Raw genomic sequence first — 22,265 nt, 5'->3', positions numbered from 1 at the left:
CTATTATGTATATTTTACCACAATAAAAATAAATCAAAGTGGATTCTGCATAATTCCTGATGCAATGTGTTTGGCTGCCTACAATATTAAAATTACCCAAATTATTGCCCTAGCTCTACCATTCTTTGGACTGTGTGAACAACCCAGATCATACGTGCCATTTCATCATGAAGTTTCATTTCACTGGTTAGCACAGAAAGTGTGAACATGGTGTGGTGTTACGAACACAAGCTCTAGAGTCTGAGGCTCCTAACTCAGACTCCAGCACATATTAACTGGGAGATCCTGTAGACATTATTTTATTCCTCTCAGTCTCCATGACCTCATTTACAGAATGAGGACAATACTTCTTCCACGCTAGATCGTTTTGAGGATCTACTGAGATATGTGTAAACTACTTCACCTAGAGTCTGGGACATAGCTTGGACTCAACAAATGGCAGTTATCATTAATTTATATCTTTAGTTTCAATAGCAGAAATCATTCACCTATTTCTTATGTTTTTAAGCTAATAAGATTATGAATCAGTTAGAAATACAAATTCAAGTGTGTCAGTTAAAACTTTATGTATCTAGTATATATCTACAAGAAGAACAGCTTCCTAAGAATTCAGAAGATGGTGTTGGTCTATGAGAAATGTTAATAATGTAATGATATGGTCCTGTTTTTCCCCAAAGCCCAAATGTCCATCAGGATCACTGCTATGCCTATGAATGCTGCTGATGTGTTTGAAGTGACATGGTGACAGACTCCAGTATAGTGCTTGTCAACATGCCACATACCTGAATCAACCAAACTAAACCTGCCATAACCACTACTTGCTGAAAATGGGGGCCCCGCAACCCACTGGAACAGATGACTTGAGAGATCCAAGACTCAGGCACAGCAGGATTTCCTGAAGATTTATCTAAGATGGTTTCTAGATCTAAAATATCCCACCGATTCACCCCTTTAGCAAGCATTTATTGAGCCTCTACTACATGTCAGATACTGGCATTGTATACAGGAGAACAAAGACAGAAATCTCTACCTTCAAAATGTGGAAAATAATACTCTTTAGAATAGCAACAATTTCTAATTATCTGAAGTAATGTGAGGAAAGACTAGGCAGTAAATAAATTAAAAGACAATCCTCAAATCTAAATATATTATTTAATATATTTCCATGCCCTCTTTCTTCATACAATGGACTACAGCCAGACATTCAAGCAAAACATTTACTCTCATATTCTAAGTGCCCCTGCCCACCCTCCAGTGAAAATGAGCATGCAAATGGTGTCAGCACATCATTCCTAGCATGCAAAAAACTACTCAACAGAAAGGCATGTGTGTCTAAGATGCCTCTAATCAGAATTACCTGTAAACTATTCCAAATCATCCCTGTTATGATGTTCTTTTTATCCCTAAAATTCCTTCCTGGGGGAAACAAACAAACGACAAACAAATGTCTTCCTGGCACATATAATAAGCCCCTTCCCTTTGATTCCAGTCTAAGCAAAATAGAGAGTGGCTGGCAGCTATTTTTATTAAAACGATGACCCTTTACAATCTTAAAAGTATTATAGGGTGGAGTGTGCGGAACAAATACACATAAAATGGTTAGTGGTACACTTCCGCTTTAAAAAGAAATCCCTACTCTTCTTGTGGGGATGAGTTATGATGCTACTCCAACACTGGAGAGTGAGTGGTGGTGGAGGACGAAGGGCAGCATGTCAGTGAGGGGATCTGTGGGTTCAGACCACATCTTCCTGGAGGCGTGGGGACAGCTATCACCCCTTCAGCTCTGTCACCCTAGCACCACTCCAGGAATACAAGAATCTTTTAAGCAATGAGTTGGGAATGATGGCAGCTGGTACCCTACAATCTACCAGTTGGGGTTCACGATCTCAGTTGTTCAACCGTCAGACTCTCTGAGCATACTGGATTTCATCATAGTTCAAGACTCCAACTTGTGCTTGGCTTAGGCCTAAACACCAGAGATAAAGCCGTGGTCTGAACCTGACATTCTAGGCATGGTTAAGCACAGCTCATGGAAGTAAGGCGGCTTTCAAGCTGCCTTACTCACCACTGTACTCCTAGCATCACACTGCCCAGAGCCAAAAAGCAATAAAAGTGCACTGAATAGATGAAACATCTTAGGATAGAACATAACAAGTGACAAAGTTATGACAGCAAGGAAAAATGCCTGGATTCAGCAAAGAACTTGGTAGTCAAGATTCACCAGATTCTTTCCGGCCAGCTGGCAGAATGTGGTCAGGGGGATGACAGAGACATGAGCCACAGCAGTGGATGTTGTGGAGGTGGTGAGGTAAGAGATAATGGTGGCAGGGCTGAATGACAAGAGAGTATAAGAAAGGAATACTTAGTCATAGGGCTTGTGGTTTGCTAAGATTGCCATAAGGTATTAATAAAAGGAAAAATAATGAAAATATAGAATCATATCAGAATGTGTGGAGGAGTTCTAGAACATCTATAAGTTAATCACCTGATTATTGTGATGAAGACCACTGGCAAAGTATACAGTTGCTAAACACAACCAAAAAACCCTTTAAATGTCTTGTTTCCCCATCATAAATTGTATTTTTCTCCATTGTACTAGACTCCAGCTTGAATCCTATAATCTTGGCAAACAAACATTCATGCTTTACTTCTACCTGAAGAGTTACAAAACCCTACAACACACTCACCATGGCTCCTCTGTAGTACGCTGTCGTGATTGTTCGGAATCTTTCCTGACCCGCTGTGTCCCTAAAATATGAAACAAAGGAGAGTGGTTTTTAAAGTCATCACCAGCATCACTGAGGAGAAACCCTGCTGTAGGAGATGTAATTCTGGTCTGCTTAGGGTGCAGTGGTCACAGGGGAAAGGAGAATGAGACACAAAGGGAGCCCTCTGCACATCTGCAAGCTGGAGGCGGTGGTAGCCACAGGAGCCTGTCAAGAGCTCACAATGACCTGGGTGAAAAACCCAGACCTTGATAAAAACAGCAACAGAAAAATAGACAGAAAAATCCTCCTAGGAACTGGCGTGTTATATTAGTCGAACACACGTGGGAGGGAATAGAGAATAATTCTAAATTCTTGGACTCCCGGAGGTAGTTATAATCCTTTTTGTAAGTGCTTAATGATTAAAGCACTTTGCTTTCTTGCCTGAATGTCTGATTTCTGTATAAAGCAAGCAGTTGAGCTGGACTTATTACTGTGTACATTCTGCTCTGCAGAGCACAATAAAATAGATCTCCTTAAGAACTCGTTCAGCTATGGAGCCCATGATTTCATGGGGACCTGGAGTTCAACACATAAATTTTGACAATGTTTTCAGACTTTTAAACATAAACAACATGTCAAAACTCTATAAACTTTCACATATTTTTGCTTTTTAGCTGATGGCATACCATTAAAATGCATTCTGAAAAATACAAGAGTTTCTGATTTCATTTATAGAAGCAATCCTATAAAGGAAGTTAAATTTCCTTGATACTTGAGAAAATCAATATTCTCAAATTTTCCACTTCCAGCCAGAGCTAATTCATTCCCTGTGCTACTAAGACAATTTAATTGCAGGACAGAAAGCAGCATTTGTGGAAATAGACTAGAAATCTAGTATATATCAAATCCTAATAAAATATGAAGGCCCAGGGGAATATCATAAGTTAAAAAGCAATAAATACCTCAACGTAGACATATACCTTACAAAATACTTTCACACTGCACTCACGTGATGTCTACCACAGCCCAGTAGGGTGGGCTACTGGGTGGGGGTATTACCAGTATCCAAGTTCTGCAGATGAGAAAACAAGCTCAGAGGAACTATGGCCCGAGCTCTGCCACTAAAGAGCTCATACTATTTGTTTATTTATTTGTTTGTTTTTGAGACGGAGTCTCGCTCTGTTGCCCAGGCTGGAGTGCAGTGGCACGATCTTGGCTCACTGCAACCTCTGCCTCCCGGGTTCAAGCAATTCTCCTGCCTCAGTCTCCCGAGTAGCTGGGACTACAGGCGCCTGCCACCACACCCAGCTAATTTTTGTATTTTTAGTAGAGATGGGGTTTCACCATATTGGCCAGGATGGTCTCCAACTCCTGACCTTGTGATCTACCCGCCTCGGTCTCCCAAGGTGCTGGGATTACAGGTGTGAGCCACCGCGCCCAGCCCAGCTCAAACTCTTGAAGGAGACAAGCATCTTAGGTCTCAGCTGTTCAGCTCTGGGTCAGGCCTCACACAAAAGCTATCTTATCTTGTCATTCTCTTTGATCAGCATTAGATACATGGGGCACTTGTTTGATGCACAGCTAACAAATCATGGGGAAATGGAAGCCAAGCACTTTTGGGTAGACTAACGATATTTTCTTGATTTGAACACACTGCTGACCTAGAACCCGCTTTGCAGTGAGGATGGAAGAAAAACATTACCACTCTAAATGTAAGTTGTGAGGACTGAATGGAGACAATTTTGTTGCTGAGAGTAATGAGAGATTGTGCCATGATGTTGTGGCTACTCTCTATTAAGTTATAATTAGCTGATCACACACAGGCTCCTAGAAACACTTATGATCAGGACTACACAGCACAGAGTCAGAAATTCTCTGAGAAACCCAAGGAGGGGATCATGAGAAAAGATGTAATTTTTTAAATCTGTAAAATATTTGGCATCTTGTTCAATACCAATGGATGGAAAGGGCAGCCTATAGTAACCTTCATAACATTTTCCAATGAAGTACACTGGAAACCACTAGGAAGCTAATCACTATGTTACAGGGCAGTTGAGTAGTTGTCCCAGCTTCATCACATATGCCCTCAGGTGGACCTAATCACTCTCAGTCCCTGTTTCCTTCTCTATAAAAGAAGGGCTGGGGGATATTCTTCTTCTATCCCAGTTCTGAGATTCAAAAAAGAAATAGAGCCTAAGGCAAAAGCTAATATGTATAACTTTACTCTTCAGCCCTGCCTCATTCTTAGTCAGTGCTGCTCTGAATTCTACGTTTTGTCTACTGCTGTCATCATTACACATTAGATCTGCAAACATCACCAAAAACCTCCCCAAAGCTCCAAATCTATATGGCTCCATGCAAGGCACTGAACTGAAAGAAATTAAACCAGCTTCTAGGAGGTTAAAAAAAAAATCTAAGAAGAGCTTCTGAGTTCATGTCAAAAATATTCAATCTAGCAATCTGGAGGAACCATATTTATTCATTGTAGTTGGACAGATTCTTCAGGAGTTTATGAACCAGAGTTGGGTAATCATAAGATCTTTGCCTTGTATATTGCAACATTAGAGTTGGGAAACATCCTAAGGACTGATAGTTTGTGTTCCTCCAACATTTATATGTTGAAGCCTAATCCTCAATGTGATGGTATTTAGATAGGGGAACTTTGGGAGGTAATTAGGTCATGAGGGTGGAGCCCTTGTGAAAGGGATTAGTGCTCTTCTAAGAGACACCAGAGAGATGATCTCTCTCTGGGCCATGTGAGGATACAAGTGAGATAGCTGTCTACAAATCAGGAAGCAAGCCTTCACTAGACGCTGGATCTACTGGCACCCTGATCTTGGATTTCCCAGCCTCCAGAACTGTGAGAAATAAATGTTTATTGTTTAAGACACCCATCTATGGTATTTTTGTTATAGTAGCTGTGATAGTGTGATACAGTAAGAAACACATACAATAAGAAACATATTTGGTCTCTGCTCCTGATTCTTGGCACACAGATAGTAAAATTCTTGGACTCTCCAACAAAGTGTTTAAGTTCTTTTTGTGTGCTAATGAAATAACTGGTGGCTGGGGCTCCTGTCCAGCCCCAGGATAGGAGGCTGGTTGCCAGGAGAACCAACCAACTAATAGGTGGGCTGGAACTTCAGTCCTACCACCCAACCTCTGGAGAAGAGAGAGGGGCTAAAGGTTGACTTAATCACCAATGGCCCACGATGTAATCAAGCACGGCTACATAAGGAAGCTTCCATAAAAATCCAAAAGGACTGGGTTTGGAGAGTTTCAGGATAGTGAGACACGTGGAGGTGCTGGATGTGCTTGGAAGGTAGATGCCCCCTCCCACAAGGAAGGAAGTGTGGAAGTTCCTCACCCCTTCCCACAGGCCTTGCCCTGTGCATCTCTTCCATCTGGCTGTTCATCTGTATTCCTTGCAATAATAAACGGGTAAACACAAATAAAGTGTTTCCCTGAGTTCTGTAAGCTGCTCTAGTAAATTAAAGGAATCAGAGGAGGGATCATCAGAATCCCAATTTATAGCCAGTCAGTCAGAAGTAGAGGTGACAACCTACTACAACTGAGTATCCCTTATCTGAAAATCCAAAATCTAAAATGCTCCCAAATCCAAAACTTTTTGAGTGCTGACATGATGCCACAGTGGAATATTCCACACCTGAGCTCATGTGATGGGACACAGTCAAAATGTAGGCATACAACACAGTTTATTCAAAAAATTTCATTGGCCAGGCGCAGTGGCTCACACCTGTAATCCCAGCACTTTGGGAGGCCAAGGCGAGCGGATTACCTGAGGTCAGGAGTTCAAGACCATCTGGCTACCATGTAGAAACCCCGTTTCTACTAAAAATACAAAAAAATAGCAGGGCATGGTGGCGCATGCCTGTAATCCCAGCCACTCAGGAGGCTGAGGCAGGAGAATCACTTGAATCCGGGAGGTGGACATTGCAGTGAGCTGAGATCATGCCATTGCACCCCAGCTTGGGCAACAAGAGCGAAACTCCATCTCAAAAAAAAAAAATTAAAATATTGTATAAAGTTATGTTCAGCTTCATGTGTATCAGCTGTATATGAAACATAAATGAATTTCGTGTTTAGACTTGAGTCCCATCCCCAAGATATCTCATTATGTATATGCAAATATTCCAAAATCCAAGAAAATCCAAAATCGGAAACACTTCTGTTCCCAAGCATTTTGGATAAGGGATACTTAACCTGTACTTGCAACTGGCAGCTGAAGTGGGGACACTGCGGGACCCAGCCCTCAACCTGTGGGATCTGACGCTATCTCCAGGTAGACAGTATCAGAATTGACTTAAATTATAGGACAACTCAGAAAGAAAAAGAAGATTAAAAAGTATAGGACACCCAATTGGCATCGGCTGGAGAATTACCTGGTGTTGGTAGGGGAAACCCCCTGACATCTGGTGTCAGAAGTACTGTGCTATGTATGAGAAAAAAAGTGTGTTTAAAAATATCTTACAGAGCAGCCTGAACTATGACATAATTTTTTTCTTTTTTTTCTCAGTCTTCATTTTTCTACTTAATAAGAAATATGCAAATAAATCATAAAATATCATAGCTGGAGGGGAACCTCCAGTGTCATCAATCCAACCAATTTACAAGTGAGGAAAAGGTGAGACCGAGAAGGGAAATAACGGGCCCAAAGCCGTCAATGTGGAGGCATCATGGCTAGAACCTAGATCTGTACTTCCTGCCAAAGGTTCCTACGACGTGATTACTTTGTCTTACCAGATTTCAAAGCTACAACAACTGTGACGAAGAAGTAATCTGCATTCCTTAGAATTTAGTTTCCTCCCCTCAAAAATTGTAGTTTCGGAAAGATGAGCTATGGGATCTCTTCTGGCTCCAACAGTTAGTACCCTTTCTCACCTTCCCAGCTCTTGGTGGAGATACCTTTGAAGGATTCCCAATACTTACTTATTTCCCCTTGCTTCTGATAAAGAAAAGATGTTTTAGCTCTCACAAGATGACTCTAACTTATTACAATTCACATTTAATTCCTACTTTCAATTCCTAATTAAAGCAGAAACTCTGTGTGTGTGTTTACTTACCATATCTGAAGCTTAATTTTCTTTCCATCTAGTTCTATCGTTCTGATTTTAAAATCAATTCCTGCCAGAAAAACAAAGAAAGATATGTTAAGTTTCTTCAGATGTAATCCAAGTCTCATTAGGAAGAGGACAAAGATTTCTATTGAAAAAAAGCTCTCCAACGCACTGGAAAATGTGAACACAGAGAGGGTGTGAATGGTATGTTTCCTCTGAATACAGGCTGGAGAAAGGAATGCTAATTACTCAGCAAAGAATTCCCACACATGTTAAATGCAACGTATTATATGCCTCATTATTCTGACACAAATGGATCACATCCTGCAAAGTTATATAATTTAGATAGATTGAGAACATGCCATATTTCCAACTTCCTGAAGTACATGTAAACAATGCTTCCTATCTACTCCTCAACCCCAATCCTTCCCTAAAGAAGGCTATGGGACCTCTTTAAAGAATATTCCTCCATCCTCTTCCATTTTTTTATTCAGATTTTGCAATTGACTATGGAAAAAAATCTGCATATTTGACAGTACGGGAGGGAAAGCCTGCATATCTATTTTAAACAGTTAGCAAGTATTTTATACACATTTTAATAAATGTTCCCCACAGATTACTTGCTAGAGCTGAAAACAGGCAGAATAGACTTTAGCCCTGACTGTACTCTAGAATTGCCTGGTACTATGATCTGAATGTCCTCTCCAAAACTCACGTTGAAATTAGATTGCCATTGTGGGACCTTAGAGATACTAAGTACTAAGAGGTGGGACCTTTCAGAGCTGATTCATGTGGAGCCTGTAAGAATGGATTGTCCTTATCACAGGAGTGAGTTATCTTGAGAGTGGGTTTTTATAAAAGTGAGTCCTGCTCCTCCTACATTCTTTTCTGCACGAGCGTACTTCCCTTTCCAGTCTTCCAGCATGAGATAATGAAGCATGAAGGTCCTCAACAGATGCTGATGCCATACCCTTGGAGTTCCCAGCCTCCAGAACTATAAGCTAAATAAATTTCTGTTCATTATAAACTATGCAGTTTCAGGTATTCTGTCATAGCAGCAGAAAATGGACTAAGATGACTGAGAAATATTAAAAAAAACACACACACACAAAAATTCATGATTAGGCCCACCCCCTTCCCCAAATTCTGAGATTGTGACTTAATTAGTCAAGGGTGGGACCTGGGCACTGGTAATTTTTAAGTTTCCCAGATGATTCTAACCTGAAGCCAAGAGTTTTGGCTTTCGAAGGGCTATGCCTTTTGAAGGGCTCTGGCACTTCAAAAGTTCAACCCTTCCCTCACATATTTTCCCCCACTATAGTAGTTCAAAACTTATTTATCACTGTCAACGACAAGGAACCACAAAGCCCTTGACAAATATCAGCAAGCTCTATCATATATTAGGAATAAGCTTTCTGAGGAGACCAGTTAGTGAATACAACTTAGTTGCAATTTGCCAAATCCTCATCATCTGGCTACTCAGCTTTGTTTAGATTTTTCTATTATTTTGCATTATATCCAGCAGGGGTTCTCAACCCCTGGGCCACGGACCAGTACTGGGCTGCACAGCAGGAGGTGAGTGGCAGGCAAGTGACAGAAGCTTCATCTGTATTTACAGCTGCTCCCCATTACTTGCATTGCCGCCTAAGCTCAGCCTCCTGTCAGATCAGCGGTGGCATTCGATTCTCATAGGTGCGCAAACCCTATTGTGAACTGCACATGCGGGGGATCTAGGTTGTACACTCCTATGAGAATCTAATGCCTGATGATCTGTCACTGTCTTCTATCACCCCCAGATAGGACCATCTTGTTGCAGGAAAACAAGCTCACGGCTCCAGCTGATTCTACCTTGGTGAGTTGTATAATTATTTCACTATATATTACAACGTAATAAAAATATAATATAAGTGCATAATAATAATCAAGTAATGCGCTTGAATCATTCCTAAACCACCCCCACTACCACCTCCAGTCACTGGAGGAAAAACTGTCTTCTATGAAATCAGTCCCTGGTGCCAAAAAGGTTGGGGACCACTGCTATACAGAACCCCTTAAAGTGGTTTCCAAGAAATTTCAGGAAAACATGTAAATTACGTATCCTCTAAATTGACTCAAACATTAACTCCAGTTTTGTTTGTTTTGTTTTTTGAGACGGAGTCTCACTCTGTTGCCAGGCGGGAGTGCAGTGGGGCGATCTCGGCTCACTACAACCTCCGCCTCCCAGGTTCAAGTGATTCTCCTGCCTCAGCCTCCCGAGTAGCTGGGACTACAGGCATGCACCACCGTGCCCAGCTAACTTTTTGTATTTTTAGTAGAGATGGGGTTTCACCATGTTGGCCAGGATGGTCTCATTCTCCTGACCTTGTGATCCGCCCACCTCGGCCTCCCAAAGTGCTAGGATTACAGGTGTGAGCCACTGTGCCCAGCCAACTCCAGTTTTTTTAGGTGGGGAGCATTCAATTGCTAAGTTACTACAATGTTTCTTCATATAAACAATGAAAGCACCCCAAAAGGCTGCTTCCTAGCTCCAGCTTTATACAATGCATAGACATAAACCAACTGAATGTCCCCCCTTTTTCTCTGTGTGGTACTTTTCCCCCAGGGAGCCTTTTTAGATACTCTTGTGAGTCTTGAAATAGGCAACAATCACACCCAAGCTAATTTAGCAGAACACCTTCTCAATAATTATTTCCCCTCACTAACAATCATAAATTATTAGTAAGTATTAGGTTGGTGCATAAGTAATTGTGGTTTTTGCCATTCTTTTTAATGGCAACCTAATACAATCTGATAACCAATATTCCCAAGTTATCTGGCTCACATTTTCTCCGTTAAGGTACCTCCCTCAGCATTTCAGGGTCTGGAAAGGTGACACAAAACTCAGCAACTCAGCATAAATATTACTGCTAGCATCTGACAAAATGTCCTGTTTCCATCACTCATGTAAGATTTAATAGACATTGATTTTTATTTTGATTTACGTTTTACATGCCACCAAATCCAGTGTAACAAAGACCCTCTAGGAATCCTCCTCCAACCTTTACCTCTCTCTGGGCCTGGCATCAAGAAGAATGCCCAGCACCTGGTATGTACTCAATACATGTTTCTTCAGATTAACATTTTAAAACAATTCATGACTTTCCAAATCCATAGAAACAGAATAGTAGTACAATGGTAGTTACCAGGATCTGGAGGGAGGGGGAAAGGAATAGTTGTTTAATAGGTTTGGAGTTTCAGATTTGCTAGATGAAATAGTTCCAGAGATCATTTGCACAACAGTGTGAACATGTGTAAAACTACTGAACTGTACACTTAAAAATGGTTAAGATTGCAACTTACATATTATGTTTTTTACCAAAATAAAAAATAATGACTTTCAAAATGCCTGCTGTATACTTGAATAAATTAATTAGAAGGCTAATGTTCAACATTTCACCACTGAAGAGTTCATTCACTTATTTTATTTATTTATTTTTTTGAGACGGGTCTCCTTCTGTCGTGCAGGCTGGAGTGCAGTGGCGTGATCTTGGCTCACTGCAACCTCTGCTTCTTGGGTTCAAGAGATTCTCCTGCCTCCTGCCTCAGCCTCCCGACTAGCTGGGATTACAGGTGTGCTCCACCACACCCAGCTAACTTTGGTATTTTCAGTAGAGACGGGGTTTCACCATGTTGACCAGACTGGTCTCGAATTCCTGGCCTCATGTGATCCACCTGCCTTAGCCTCCCAAAGTGCTGGGATTACAGGCATGAGCTAGCCTGCCCGACCTTCATTCACATTTTAAATAAAAGACATCATATACCAGAATATTTGTTCAGATTAATACTTTCCTTAAAAGATAGTAACTCCTGTTCTTTTAAGGTTGATTTTGCCTATAATTGGAAGTCATGGGCAACTTTACCACCTTTACTCAACAACGCCAATTTGAGGCTCCTTAAAGTCTCACTCTCCATTCATCTAAAACACTTCAAAAACTTTCTACTGACAGAGGCTTTTTTTTTTTTTTTTTTTTTTTTTTTTTGGTATTTGTTAGGAACATTATCTTTCAGTTATGTGAGAAGTTCTACAAGATGGTGATACTTAGCCATCTTTTCACTGCTCAAAGGTTTTCGATGTTTGTAAGAGCTGTGAACTATGGTATTTAGCTTTTGCTTATGCTGCTGTCAAGGGCCAATTGACAGACAAGTGCTGTAGAACAAATTCAAATTAGCACAACATGGAAAAAAAAAGTAAGTGGGGACCTAAAATAGGCAATAGTTTTAGAAAGTAAGAATTTCACTAAAAGTGGTAAAAATTCATTGAAAAGCACTGAACTGTAGGTTAGGTTCTGTCACTAAAAACTTGTGAACAGGCTGCTTGACTGCTCTGAATCTACATATCCTCATCCATAAAAAAGGGTTGACAGCATCTAATTAGATAAATTAGATGATTTATGTGAACGTGCTCTGGGATCTCTGAAATTCCATATAAACCTAAGAGATTACACATTGAGAGTCTATAACCCGACAGCTCTTGTCACTTCATGCATGGATTATTTGTAATAGTTTTCCAGGATACTGTGCCAACATCTCTCCCTGGTCTAATTCCCCTATATGCCACTTCTAGAATAACTTGCAACAATCCCTGTGGTAACGTCGCTGTACTATTTAAGAAGCCACGGAGCCAACTTCTTCAGCCTGGTGATACAGCCTTTCCCACCAGATGCACCATTCTCCTGACACTGCAAACCTCAGAGTTTCTCCACACGAGGCCTTTTGCTTCTTTCAGTGGGCCCCATACCTCCTTTCCTCCACTCCTGCATGACCACCTCACTTTGCAGCCTTCTCTGAGGATGCCATTCCACCCATGTAATTCTCTCTCTTCTCTCCTCAGCTCTTCACTCAGCCATGCCCATTCCTACCTCAAGACCTGGCTTTTGCACAGTGATTTAATCCTGTGTCATTGGGTTTTATTAACATAGTGCCCTGCAATTGCTCTCAGATCATGCAAAGACTCTATCCTCTCTTTGCCCGTTAAGTTATGCACAGAAACATGTGTACAGTAACTAAATTAAAGGGTAAGTACTCTTACATATTTAATTAAACATTATATACTACTAAGGGTGAAGATGGCTTTAAAAACTTTGGAAATTTGGCCAGGTGCGGTAGCTCATGCCTGTAATCCCAGCACTTTGGGAGGCCAAGGCGGGCGGATCACCTGAGGTCAGGAGTTGGTCAGCCTGGCCAACATGGTGAAACCCCTACTCTACTAAAAATATAAAAATTAGCTGGGCGTGGTGGCGGGTGCCTGTAATCCCAGATAGCAGGGAGGCTGAGGCAGGAGAATGAATCACTTGAACCCAGGAGGTGGAGGTTGCAGTGAGGTGAGGTTGCACCACCACACTCCAGCCCAGGCAACAGAGTGAGACTCTGTCTTAAAAAAAAAAAAAAACTTTGGAAATTTCTTAATATATTATAGTTACAATAGTAAGGATGCTGAGAAATCTTATTTCAATAAGAAAATAAAGACACAATACAATTAGCTTGACAATAATATCAGTAGTGAATTAACATTCATGTTAAAATTTAAAGCAAAGATAATTTCCTGATGCTACTCCAGGGATTAAAAGAATAATTAGCTGTAAAATGATAATATAATTAGGATGCTTTCAACTGCAAATACGAAACCCCAAATCAAACTAGCTTAAGGTAATTTGTTGACTCATTCACAACAAGCTCAGTGGTGAGCTGGGGTTCAGAGATGGCTCAATCTAGGGCTCCAGCTCCCTTCTCTGCACCTCCCTGGGCTCTGCCGTCCAGGGAGTATCAATTTCACACTCTTGACTGACAGCAGTTCCTGACCACAACAGCAATACCAGATGAAAATAGATTATTTTCCTCTGCCTCTCAAAAGTGAGAAAGCGTTTCCCCAAAGCCTCCAGTGAGTTTTCCTTCATGTCTCATTTCTGGACTTATAACCATGGGAATGTCATGTTCTGGCAGGCTGAGGCTGAATTCTGAACTAATCACTGCCACGGAGAATTACCAAGATTGGATTAATCTAAATCCATTCTCTAAATTTAGATTAATCAAGGCCTATCCCTGGACCTGGGTCACTCCTAGAATCCACAGGCTGCTGAAAATAGAATGGAAAGGCTATTGAGAAAAATCATAGTATCTCTATATTATATACATATTATATATCCTCTATATAATACTCAAACCTATCTCATTAATAAAATTTTATATTCATAGCTATATGAAAGGACAAATTTTATATTCATATCTATATGAAAGAGCTGCACTACTACCCTGTCATGAATGCTATTACATTTAATGAGAAACTGTAGTACTTCTCTGAAGGCAATTTCATGTAGTGTTTGGCTAAGAACTAGAAAATAAGAAAGAAAAAGGGGACAATGAGAAGCCCAAGTAGCTGCCACAACATCTCTGTGCTGAACTGTGACCACAGCTGCTAGAAGAGTCCTTGAGTTCACAACTCCAAAGACATGGCTTATCCCCTAGCCCCAGATGACTGGAGACTGGAAAGAAGGAGGGGGCTATCACACCAACAGCAGCAAGAACCAGAGGTTATCCTGGCAGTAAGGGAGCAACTTTATTTATTTATTTTTTTAATTTAAAAGAACTATACAATCTCAAAAAACATAGTTATTGAAGGGCATTATCCCTAAGGTCAAAAAGCCCTTTGTTTAAATTATACTACAGAGCTATAGTAACCAAAATGGCATGGTACTAGCATAAAAACAGACACATACATCAGTGGAACAGAATAGAGAACCCAGAGATAAATCTATACATCTACAGTGAACTCATTTTGACAAAGGTGCCAAGAACATACACTGGGGGATAAATGGTGCTGGGAGAACTGGATATCTGTATGCAGAAGAATGAAACTAGACCCCAACCCCCACCATACACAAAAATCAAATCAAAATGGATTAAAGACTTACATCTAAGACTTCAAATTATGAAACTACTAAAAGAAAACATTGTCGAAACTCTCCAGGACGTTGGGTTGGGCAAATATTTCTAGAGTAATACTCTGCAAGCACAGCCAACCAATGTAAAAATGAACACACAGGATCACATCAAGTTAAAAAGCTTCTGTACAGCAAAGGAAACAATCAGCAAAGTGAAAAGACAACCCACAGAATGGGAAAAAATATTTGCAAACTACCCATCTGACAAGCTATTAATAATCAGAATATATAAGGAGCTCAAACAGCTCTACAGGAAAAAAATCTAATAATCTGATTTTAAAATGAGCAGAAGACATAAGCAGACATTTTTCAAAAGAAGACATACAAATGGCAAACAGATACATGAAAAGGTACTCAACATCATTGATCATCAGAGAAATGCAAATCAAAACTACAATGAGATATCATCTCACCCCAGTTAAAATGGCTTTTATCCAAAAGATAGGCAATAACAAACGCTGGCAGAGATGTGGAGAAAAGGGAACCCTTGTACACTGTTCGTGGGAATGTAAATTAGTACAGCCACTATGGGGAACAGTTTGAAGGTTCCTCACAAAATTAAAAATAGAGCCATCATATGACCCAGCAATCCTGCTCCAAAAGAAAGGAAATGAGTATGTCAAAGAAATAACTGCACTCCCATGTTTATTGAAGCACTATTCACAATAGCCAAGATTTGGAAGCAATCTAAGCATCTATCAACAGATGAATGGACAAAGAAAATGTGGTACATATACACAATGGAGTACTATTCAGCCATAAAGAGAATGAGATCCTGTCATTTGCATCAACATGGATGGAACTGGAGGTCATTATATTAAGTGAAATAAGCCAGGTACAGGAAGACAAACTTCACAAGTTCTAATTTATTTGTGGGAGCTAAAAATCAAAATAATTGAATTCATGGAGGTAAAGAGTAGAAGAATGGTTAGGTTGGGAAGGGTAGTGGGGGGTAGGGGAAAGTGGTAATGGTTAATGGGTACAAAAAATAGTTAGAAAGAATAAGACCTACTATTTGCTAGGACAACAGGGTGACTATAATCAAAAATAATTTAATTATACATTTTAAAATAACTACGAGTATAATTGGACTGTTTGTAACACAAAGGATAAAAATGCTTGAAGTGATGGATACTCCATTTGCCCTGATGTGATTATTATTACTCATTGCATGCCTGTATCAAAATATCTCATGTAACCCATAAATATATACATCTACTATGTACCCACAATTTTTTTAAAAAGCCTCTTTGTATTTCAAAAGTCTTTTTGAGAGCATCATTTTTTGGCAGCACATGATATAATAATTCATGTTCAAAATGACGTCCCTGAGTCATCCTGACTCATGAGCAATCCATGACCCACCAGGAGGCATGCAGCCCACCCAGCTGGAAATACAATCCAACATCTAAGTGTAGGAGGCAAGATTCCAAAGGTATTTCCATGTGTTCAAATATGCCTCAACATTCATTTTTTGATGGTTTTAAAGTAGTCCCAGTTTCCTCATTAATATTTATCTAGTCAATACAATAGGAAATATAAATTGTAAGAAAACATTCCCAAGGGAATGACTCAAAGACATTTTCATTTTGAATTTAAAAACTCTCTCTCTCTCTAATGGATTTTGCTTTCCTGAATTGACTCTTACGCTAAATGGTTGCTTATAACATAAGGAGACAGGGAAATAAGTATGAAAGAGAATCACAGAATTACAGACTTGAGAAGTACTTTAGAGATCATTTAGTTGAGTCTTGTCTGTGTAGCTAAGGAAACTGAGGCCGAGAGAGACGCAGCAATTTACCCAGATTCATGAAGACCAACAAAAAAAGGTTAGGTTAAAATCAAGTTTTGGCACTGAAAGATCAGGCCTTCCCTAAGAGGAATACAAGAGATACGTACAAGAATGTCCACATCTTGGTGGGGAAACCTCCTTTTTAAGGGTCATAGTATAGAACACAGGCAACAACTTAAATGTCCACCAACTGCAGAATGCCTTGGTACACAAGAAGAGAAGGAATACTTGAGCAGTGAACAAAAGCCATATTTATCAACATAGATGAATCTAAAAAGATGATGGTAAGTGAAAAGAACAAGTTGCAGAAATATACAGTCAAACCAATTTGTATATTTCTGAAAAAATATTTAAAATACCAACACAACAGTATTATCATTCATATATATGTTTTATATATATATATCCATGTATAATAAAACATGGATAGGAATGATTATTAACAAATTGAGGATAATACTCAATGTTACCTCTAGAGAGAAATGGAAGAGGAGGGATTCATAGAGGACTTCGACTCTATAATTTATTATTTCCAAAATTGAGTGGTGGGTACATGGACATGGGAATGTTTTATATTAGCTATACTTTAATAGGTCTAAAAGTTTTTTAAATTCTTTTAAAAAGCAAATATTAGTAACCTGGAAAACATACATGGAGGTATGTTCATTAATGGCAGTTAAAAACCAAAGCAAATTTTAGAGATGAGGGGTACCTTACAAGATTTAGTCAGGGGAAAAGGAGGCTCTATCGCCCTTATTCAATACAGTATAAAGAGGTCCTGTGAGCCCTTGGTAGCCCACCCTATCCATCCCTGGTCACCAATGGCTTACAGCCCTTCTTTGTATCGAACAAGGGTGGTATGGCAGTGCCTGCTCTTTCCCTGACTAAATCTTCTAGGGCACATTTTATCTCTGAAATTTTGGTTGATTTTTCTACCACCATTAATGAATGCATGCCTTCACACGTCAGATTTCCAGATAACTAATACTGGATCAAGTTCAGATTGGATCAAGTTCAGATAGTGAGGGGCAGAGCAGGGAACTGGGGTGGCAAGGAATGCTAGCTACTCTGATTTCAAGCAGGGGGTTTGGGGACTTTTCTTCTCCACCTCGTGGAAAAGGAGTTTTGACTTGGACCAAGAACAAGTGAAGAACATTTGGGTCACTGTTGGGAGTGGCACTCTGGCAGGAAGAACAAAGGAGTTCTGATTTTCCATTCAAGTGAAGAAGGCAGACAAGCCATTGCCCCACCCTTGGGGTGGGAGGTTTGGGCCAGGAGGCTCTTTCCTGCACCTCTGAGAAGGCAGTGGGGTATTTGAGGTTTCTGCATTGTCCAGGGCAACCCACAGGGCACCAGAGCTCCCAGATACCTCACCATGAGGCACCAGTGAGGGGTAAGGAGCAAGCACTTATCCAGAGTACTGCTTATCAGCGATTTCTCAGCAACCAGTGATGTCGCTGGAGGCAGCTGAGGGGAAGGGCTTGGCCAGCAAAACAGAGAGAAGGAAACTTCCAAACTGGCCCAAGTCCATAGTTAACAGATCTAACAGGGAAAAGGAACTTGGAATGAGCAGTACTGGGCCACTTTTCATTCCACAAATTAGATATAATTGAACATGGGAAAGGGACAGATTGACAAGAGTCTTTTACACTAAAGTTAAATTAGTCAGTCAACAGATGTTAATAACATAATCTTTTCTGTTTCAAGAGAATAGGGAGGTTGCCCCTGGGTTTGTGAATGGGTGAAAGGATACCATTGCTGGAGTGTGGGAAAGAGTACTTTTCTTGGCCTTCGGAACTCTCTCTCTAGGGCCAGCTAGTTCTCCTGACCTCCAGCATGAGCTGTGACTTGATGAATTTTGGCCGGTGGGTGGTGCAGCTTAGAACACACACAGCTCTCCTGCTTTGGGTACTATCTTAGGGAAGTCTGCTGCCTGGTCCAGAAAAATCAGGGGTAGAAAAACATCAGGGACCTTCAACTAAGGTTTTCTATACCTGGTTCCCACTGAATTTCTTTTGAAAGACTAATTTGGCGGCAGTCATGAGAACCTTGAAAAAAAATTCAGACTTCTGGGTCATTCAACCTTTCAATGAATGATAACAATGAAAGATTTCAATGTTGGGTTTACTCACAGCACTGCACATTTTTCTACAAAGGTTATCTATCCCCTTTGACCCACTTTAAGAAGCAGAAGTTAAATACTGTGCTTTTACAACTAAAAAGGAGAAAAAAAAGGACTTTGTTTCAAAAGTACATTTGGAAACATGTGTGATCCCAGGCTATCTGAATATGGGTTACATGGTTTGTCTATTTACATTTCAGAGATCTTCCAGAAATAGAAAAATAGTTTCCCAAATATTGAAGTCTACTTTAAAGAAATGCTACATTCACCTCCTTGCTTAAGATTTTTATTAACAATAAAGATACAGTTCTTGCCAGTTTTGAAACTTTCTTTGACAATCAAATTTTGCTTATACTTTTTTTGGTGTGAATTTAGATTAATGAAATTTTAGAGTAGCTGATTTTAGGATAATTAGTTGAAATCTCTAATTAGAAAAATTGACTACTGAAATAAAAAAAATGAGTTATAAACTGAAGCTTTAAACTATTTTTTTTCTCAAAATAAAGGACTTGGAGAAAATATACAAGTAGAAATAAATTAAGAATGTTACTTAGATCGAGGCTGGGAACAGTGGCTCATGCCTGTAATCCCAACATTTAGGGAGGTTGAGGTGGGAGGATCACTTGAGGCCAGGAGTTGGAGACCAGCCTGGGCAACATAGTGAGATCCCATCTCTAAAAAAATAAATAAAATAAAAATTAGCTGGGTGTTGTGGCACGTGCCTGTGGTCCTAGCTACTTGGAAGGCTGAAGTGGGAAGATAGCTTGAGGCCAGGAGTTAAAGGCTACAGTGAGCTATGATCATTGCGCCACCACTCCCCAGCCCTGGCATGGCATGAGACTGTTCCCAAAAAAAAAAAAAAAAAAAAAAAAAAACACGTTACTTAGATTGAAACAAAAGAGTTCAAGGCATTGTTCTTTCACAAATATACATCACATTAAGTTATAAAGCTATTTTCACCAAGTACAAGTTATTTTGCTGGATATATTTAGAACTATTTAAATTTGGGTTTATTTATATTAAAATTGACTGTTGTTTGAAAATTAGAAAGTCTAAAGTTTAAGAGGAAAAACACAATAAAAGTAAGTTTAGAAAACATTTAACAACAGTGTGAAATGATCACTGGCAGCCAAATATGTTTATGTTAGCTTTGTTCAACCCAACAGAGGAAAAGGGGGCATTTTAAGGGGGACAAACAAATGGTCAGCAAATATAACTTGCCCTTAAAAAAATACCTGACAAACTAAGAAGACGGACTAGAATTTTCTGATGTGTTTGGTTCTTACATCCTATGAATAGGAAATGGCAGATTAAATGCCATTTATGTATAAGTCAACAGTGACACACATTACCACTTCCTGCTGAAAAAGCTGAACGGCTTTACACTGTTTTAGAATTTTCTATTTGTTACTAAATTCAATTCAATTCTTGGCATTCTTCATATGACAGCTGTACCCATAAGATCTAATCATACCAACAAAATATAACAAACTCATAAACTAATTCCAGAAATTAGGAAGAATTTACTAATTTCTCTTTGAGCCATAAACATGCATTACAGATATACAAATAGTACAATTAAGAATAGTTTTAAATAATGTCTCTATTTGAGTCTTGAAGGGCTTTAATTTGTAAGATTAAAATATAATGATCTAATTAACTCTTAACATATCTCTGGGAAATAAATGAGCAAAATAAATAATTATATATCAAATGATAACTACCAAAATATGTGTTGAATCACAAATAAAAGGTTTCTATAATGCTAGAACTACCAAAAGTCAAGAAAGACAGAAATAGTAAACAAAGTGTAATAACACAGCTACAATTCAGATAAAGTATGCAGAAACAATTAGGAAACACTAAGAATTTTAAATCTGATTAAGGAGCCAGCAGAGATTACCCAGCATTCAGCTCACCATTTGAGCCAGGCCAAAAGACTTTATGACAAGTCTCTTTTGCAAATCTTGCACTTTGAAAAGGAAATGTGTTTCAAGTGTTACTCAATCTAGAAGTAGCAATAAGCTTGACGATGTCAAAATGTGGATTTTAGAGATTCTCAGTGAACAGATGTTTTACCTTCAGTAAAGTCTCTTTTCACAAAGGGGCTAACTGGTGAACAGCCTTTAACTCCTGGCCTCAAGCTATCTTCCCACTTCAGCCTCCCAAGTAGCTAGGACCACAGGCACATGCCACCACACCCAACTAATTTTTAATTTTTTTTTTTTTTAGAGATGGGGTCTCACTATGTTGCCCAGGCTGGTCTCCAACTCCTTTCCTTTTATTCTTTCTTAAAGAATAAAAGTTCATCGGGAGGCTGAGGCAGGAGAATGGTGTAAACCCGGGAGGCGGAGCTTGCAGTGAGCTGAGATCCAGCCACTGCACTCCAGCCTGGGCGACTGAGCGAGACTCCGTCTCAAAAAAAAAAAAAAAAAAAAAAAAGAATAAAAGTTCAGAATGCTTCTGAGCTTCCATTTCTTTTCCCATTATTAATTCATCACTATCTCAAGAACCAAACTGCTCCAAAACAAAACCAGTTGTGTCTCTCCTGCTCCATCGTTTCCAATAAAGTGTACCTTTGTAGCAGGAAAACCCCTCTAGTATGAATCTCTATTACTTCCTAAACCTAGAATTTCCTTGTTTGAATTCTGACAGCTTAGTCAGGTCTGTTTCTTTTAAGGGTGAGGTGAATACTCTGAAGACATTCAAAAACTGAAGTTGAAAAAAAAAAAAAAAAAGAAGAAGTAAATCCCTGATTTTAGGCACTAAGGCACTATTGCTAAGGGAAGACCATATTGCCAAATCACTGGAATTATCACTGGAAAAAATTACTGCTACATTCCAATGATGCTGCACCAAAAATGCAGTGAAACTGATTATTTAGCTCTTTCCAAGTATTGACCATGTATCATATTTTCCATTCATTTAGAGGTAAGTGAAAGCTAAAAAAAAAACTAATAGAACTAAGTAACAACACTACATAGTACAACTAACTAAAAACAAATGATATATCTTTTCCCTTTTAGAATGAACTCTTAAAAGAAAAAATAAAAAAGATTGTTATCCACGTAATATATCAGATAGCAACCAGGGTTAAAACAAACTTTAGCTATATATACTTTTTTTACTTTCCAGGAAAATTCCCAAGTCACTTTGTTTAGAAATATTTCAGCTTATACTGGTATGAACTGTAAAATGTGGTAATTTTCCCCACCCAGTTAACACAAATAAACATTTTAGCAGAGAGGGGAAGAGGAAGGGTCTTCACCAAATTACTAGAGGCAGGAGAGAAAAATCTAAAGTCACACTCTCCCAGCCTGGGCAACATAGTGAGAGCCCATCTCTACAAATTAAATTAAAAATTAGCTGGGCATGGTGGCACATGCCTATAGACCTAGCTACTTGGGAGACAGAGACAGGAAGATCATTTGAGCCTAGGAGTTCAAGGTTACAGTGAGCTATGGCTGTGCCACTGCACTCCCACCTGGGAAACAAAGCAAGGCCCTGTCTCTAAAATAATGTAATAATTAGTAAAATCATATTCTCTCCTGCAGGCCTGCCTCTTCGTTCTCTCATCCTCTTATCCCC

The 22,265-nt window shown here is 39.5% G+C and overlaps 1 protein-coding gene across 2 annotated transcripts in view; it reads right to left on the bottom strand.

Annotated features, from left to right (window-relative positions):
* RAB8B (RAB8B, member RAS oncogene family) overlaps positions 1-22,265 on the bottom strand; it is a 79,150-nt gene that overhangs the window by 15,514 nt on the left and 41,371 nt on the right. For both annotated transcript variants that reach the window (XM_073995965.1, XM_005559737.4), the window contains 2 exons: positions 7,793-7,853; positions 2,688-2,748 (listed from right to left, as the gene is read on the bottom strand). In XM_073995965.1, coding sequence (XP_073852066.1) covers positions 2,688-2,690 — 3 coding nt within the window. In that variant the 5' untranslated portion in view covers positions 2,691-2,748; positions 7,793-7,853. The remainder of the gene's footprint in view (positions 1-2,687; positions 2,749-7,792; positions 7,854-22,265) is intronic.

This window comes from Macaca fascicularis, chromosome 7, assembly GCF_037993035.2.
Source record: "Macaca fascicularis isolate 582-1 chromosome 7, T2T-MFA8v1.1".
Taxonomy (NCBI): domain Eukaryota; kingdom Metazoa; phylum Chordata; class Mammalia; order Primates; family Cercopithecidae; genus Macaca; species Macaca fascicularis.
This window is presented reverse-complemented; position numbering and strand designations above follow the sequence as displayed.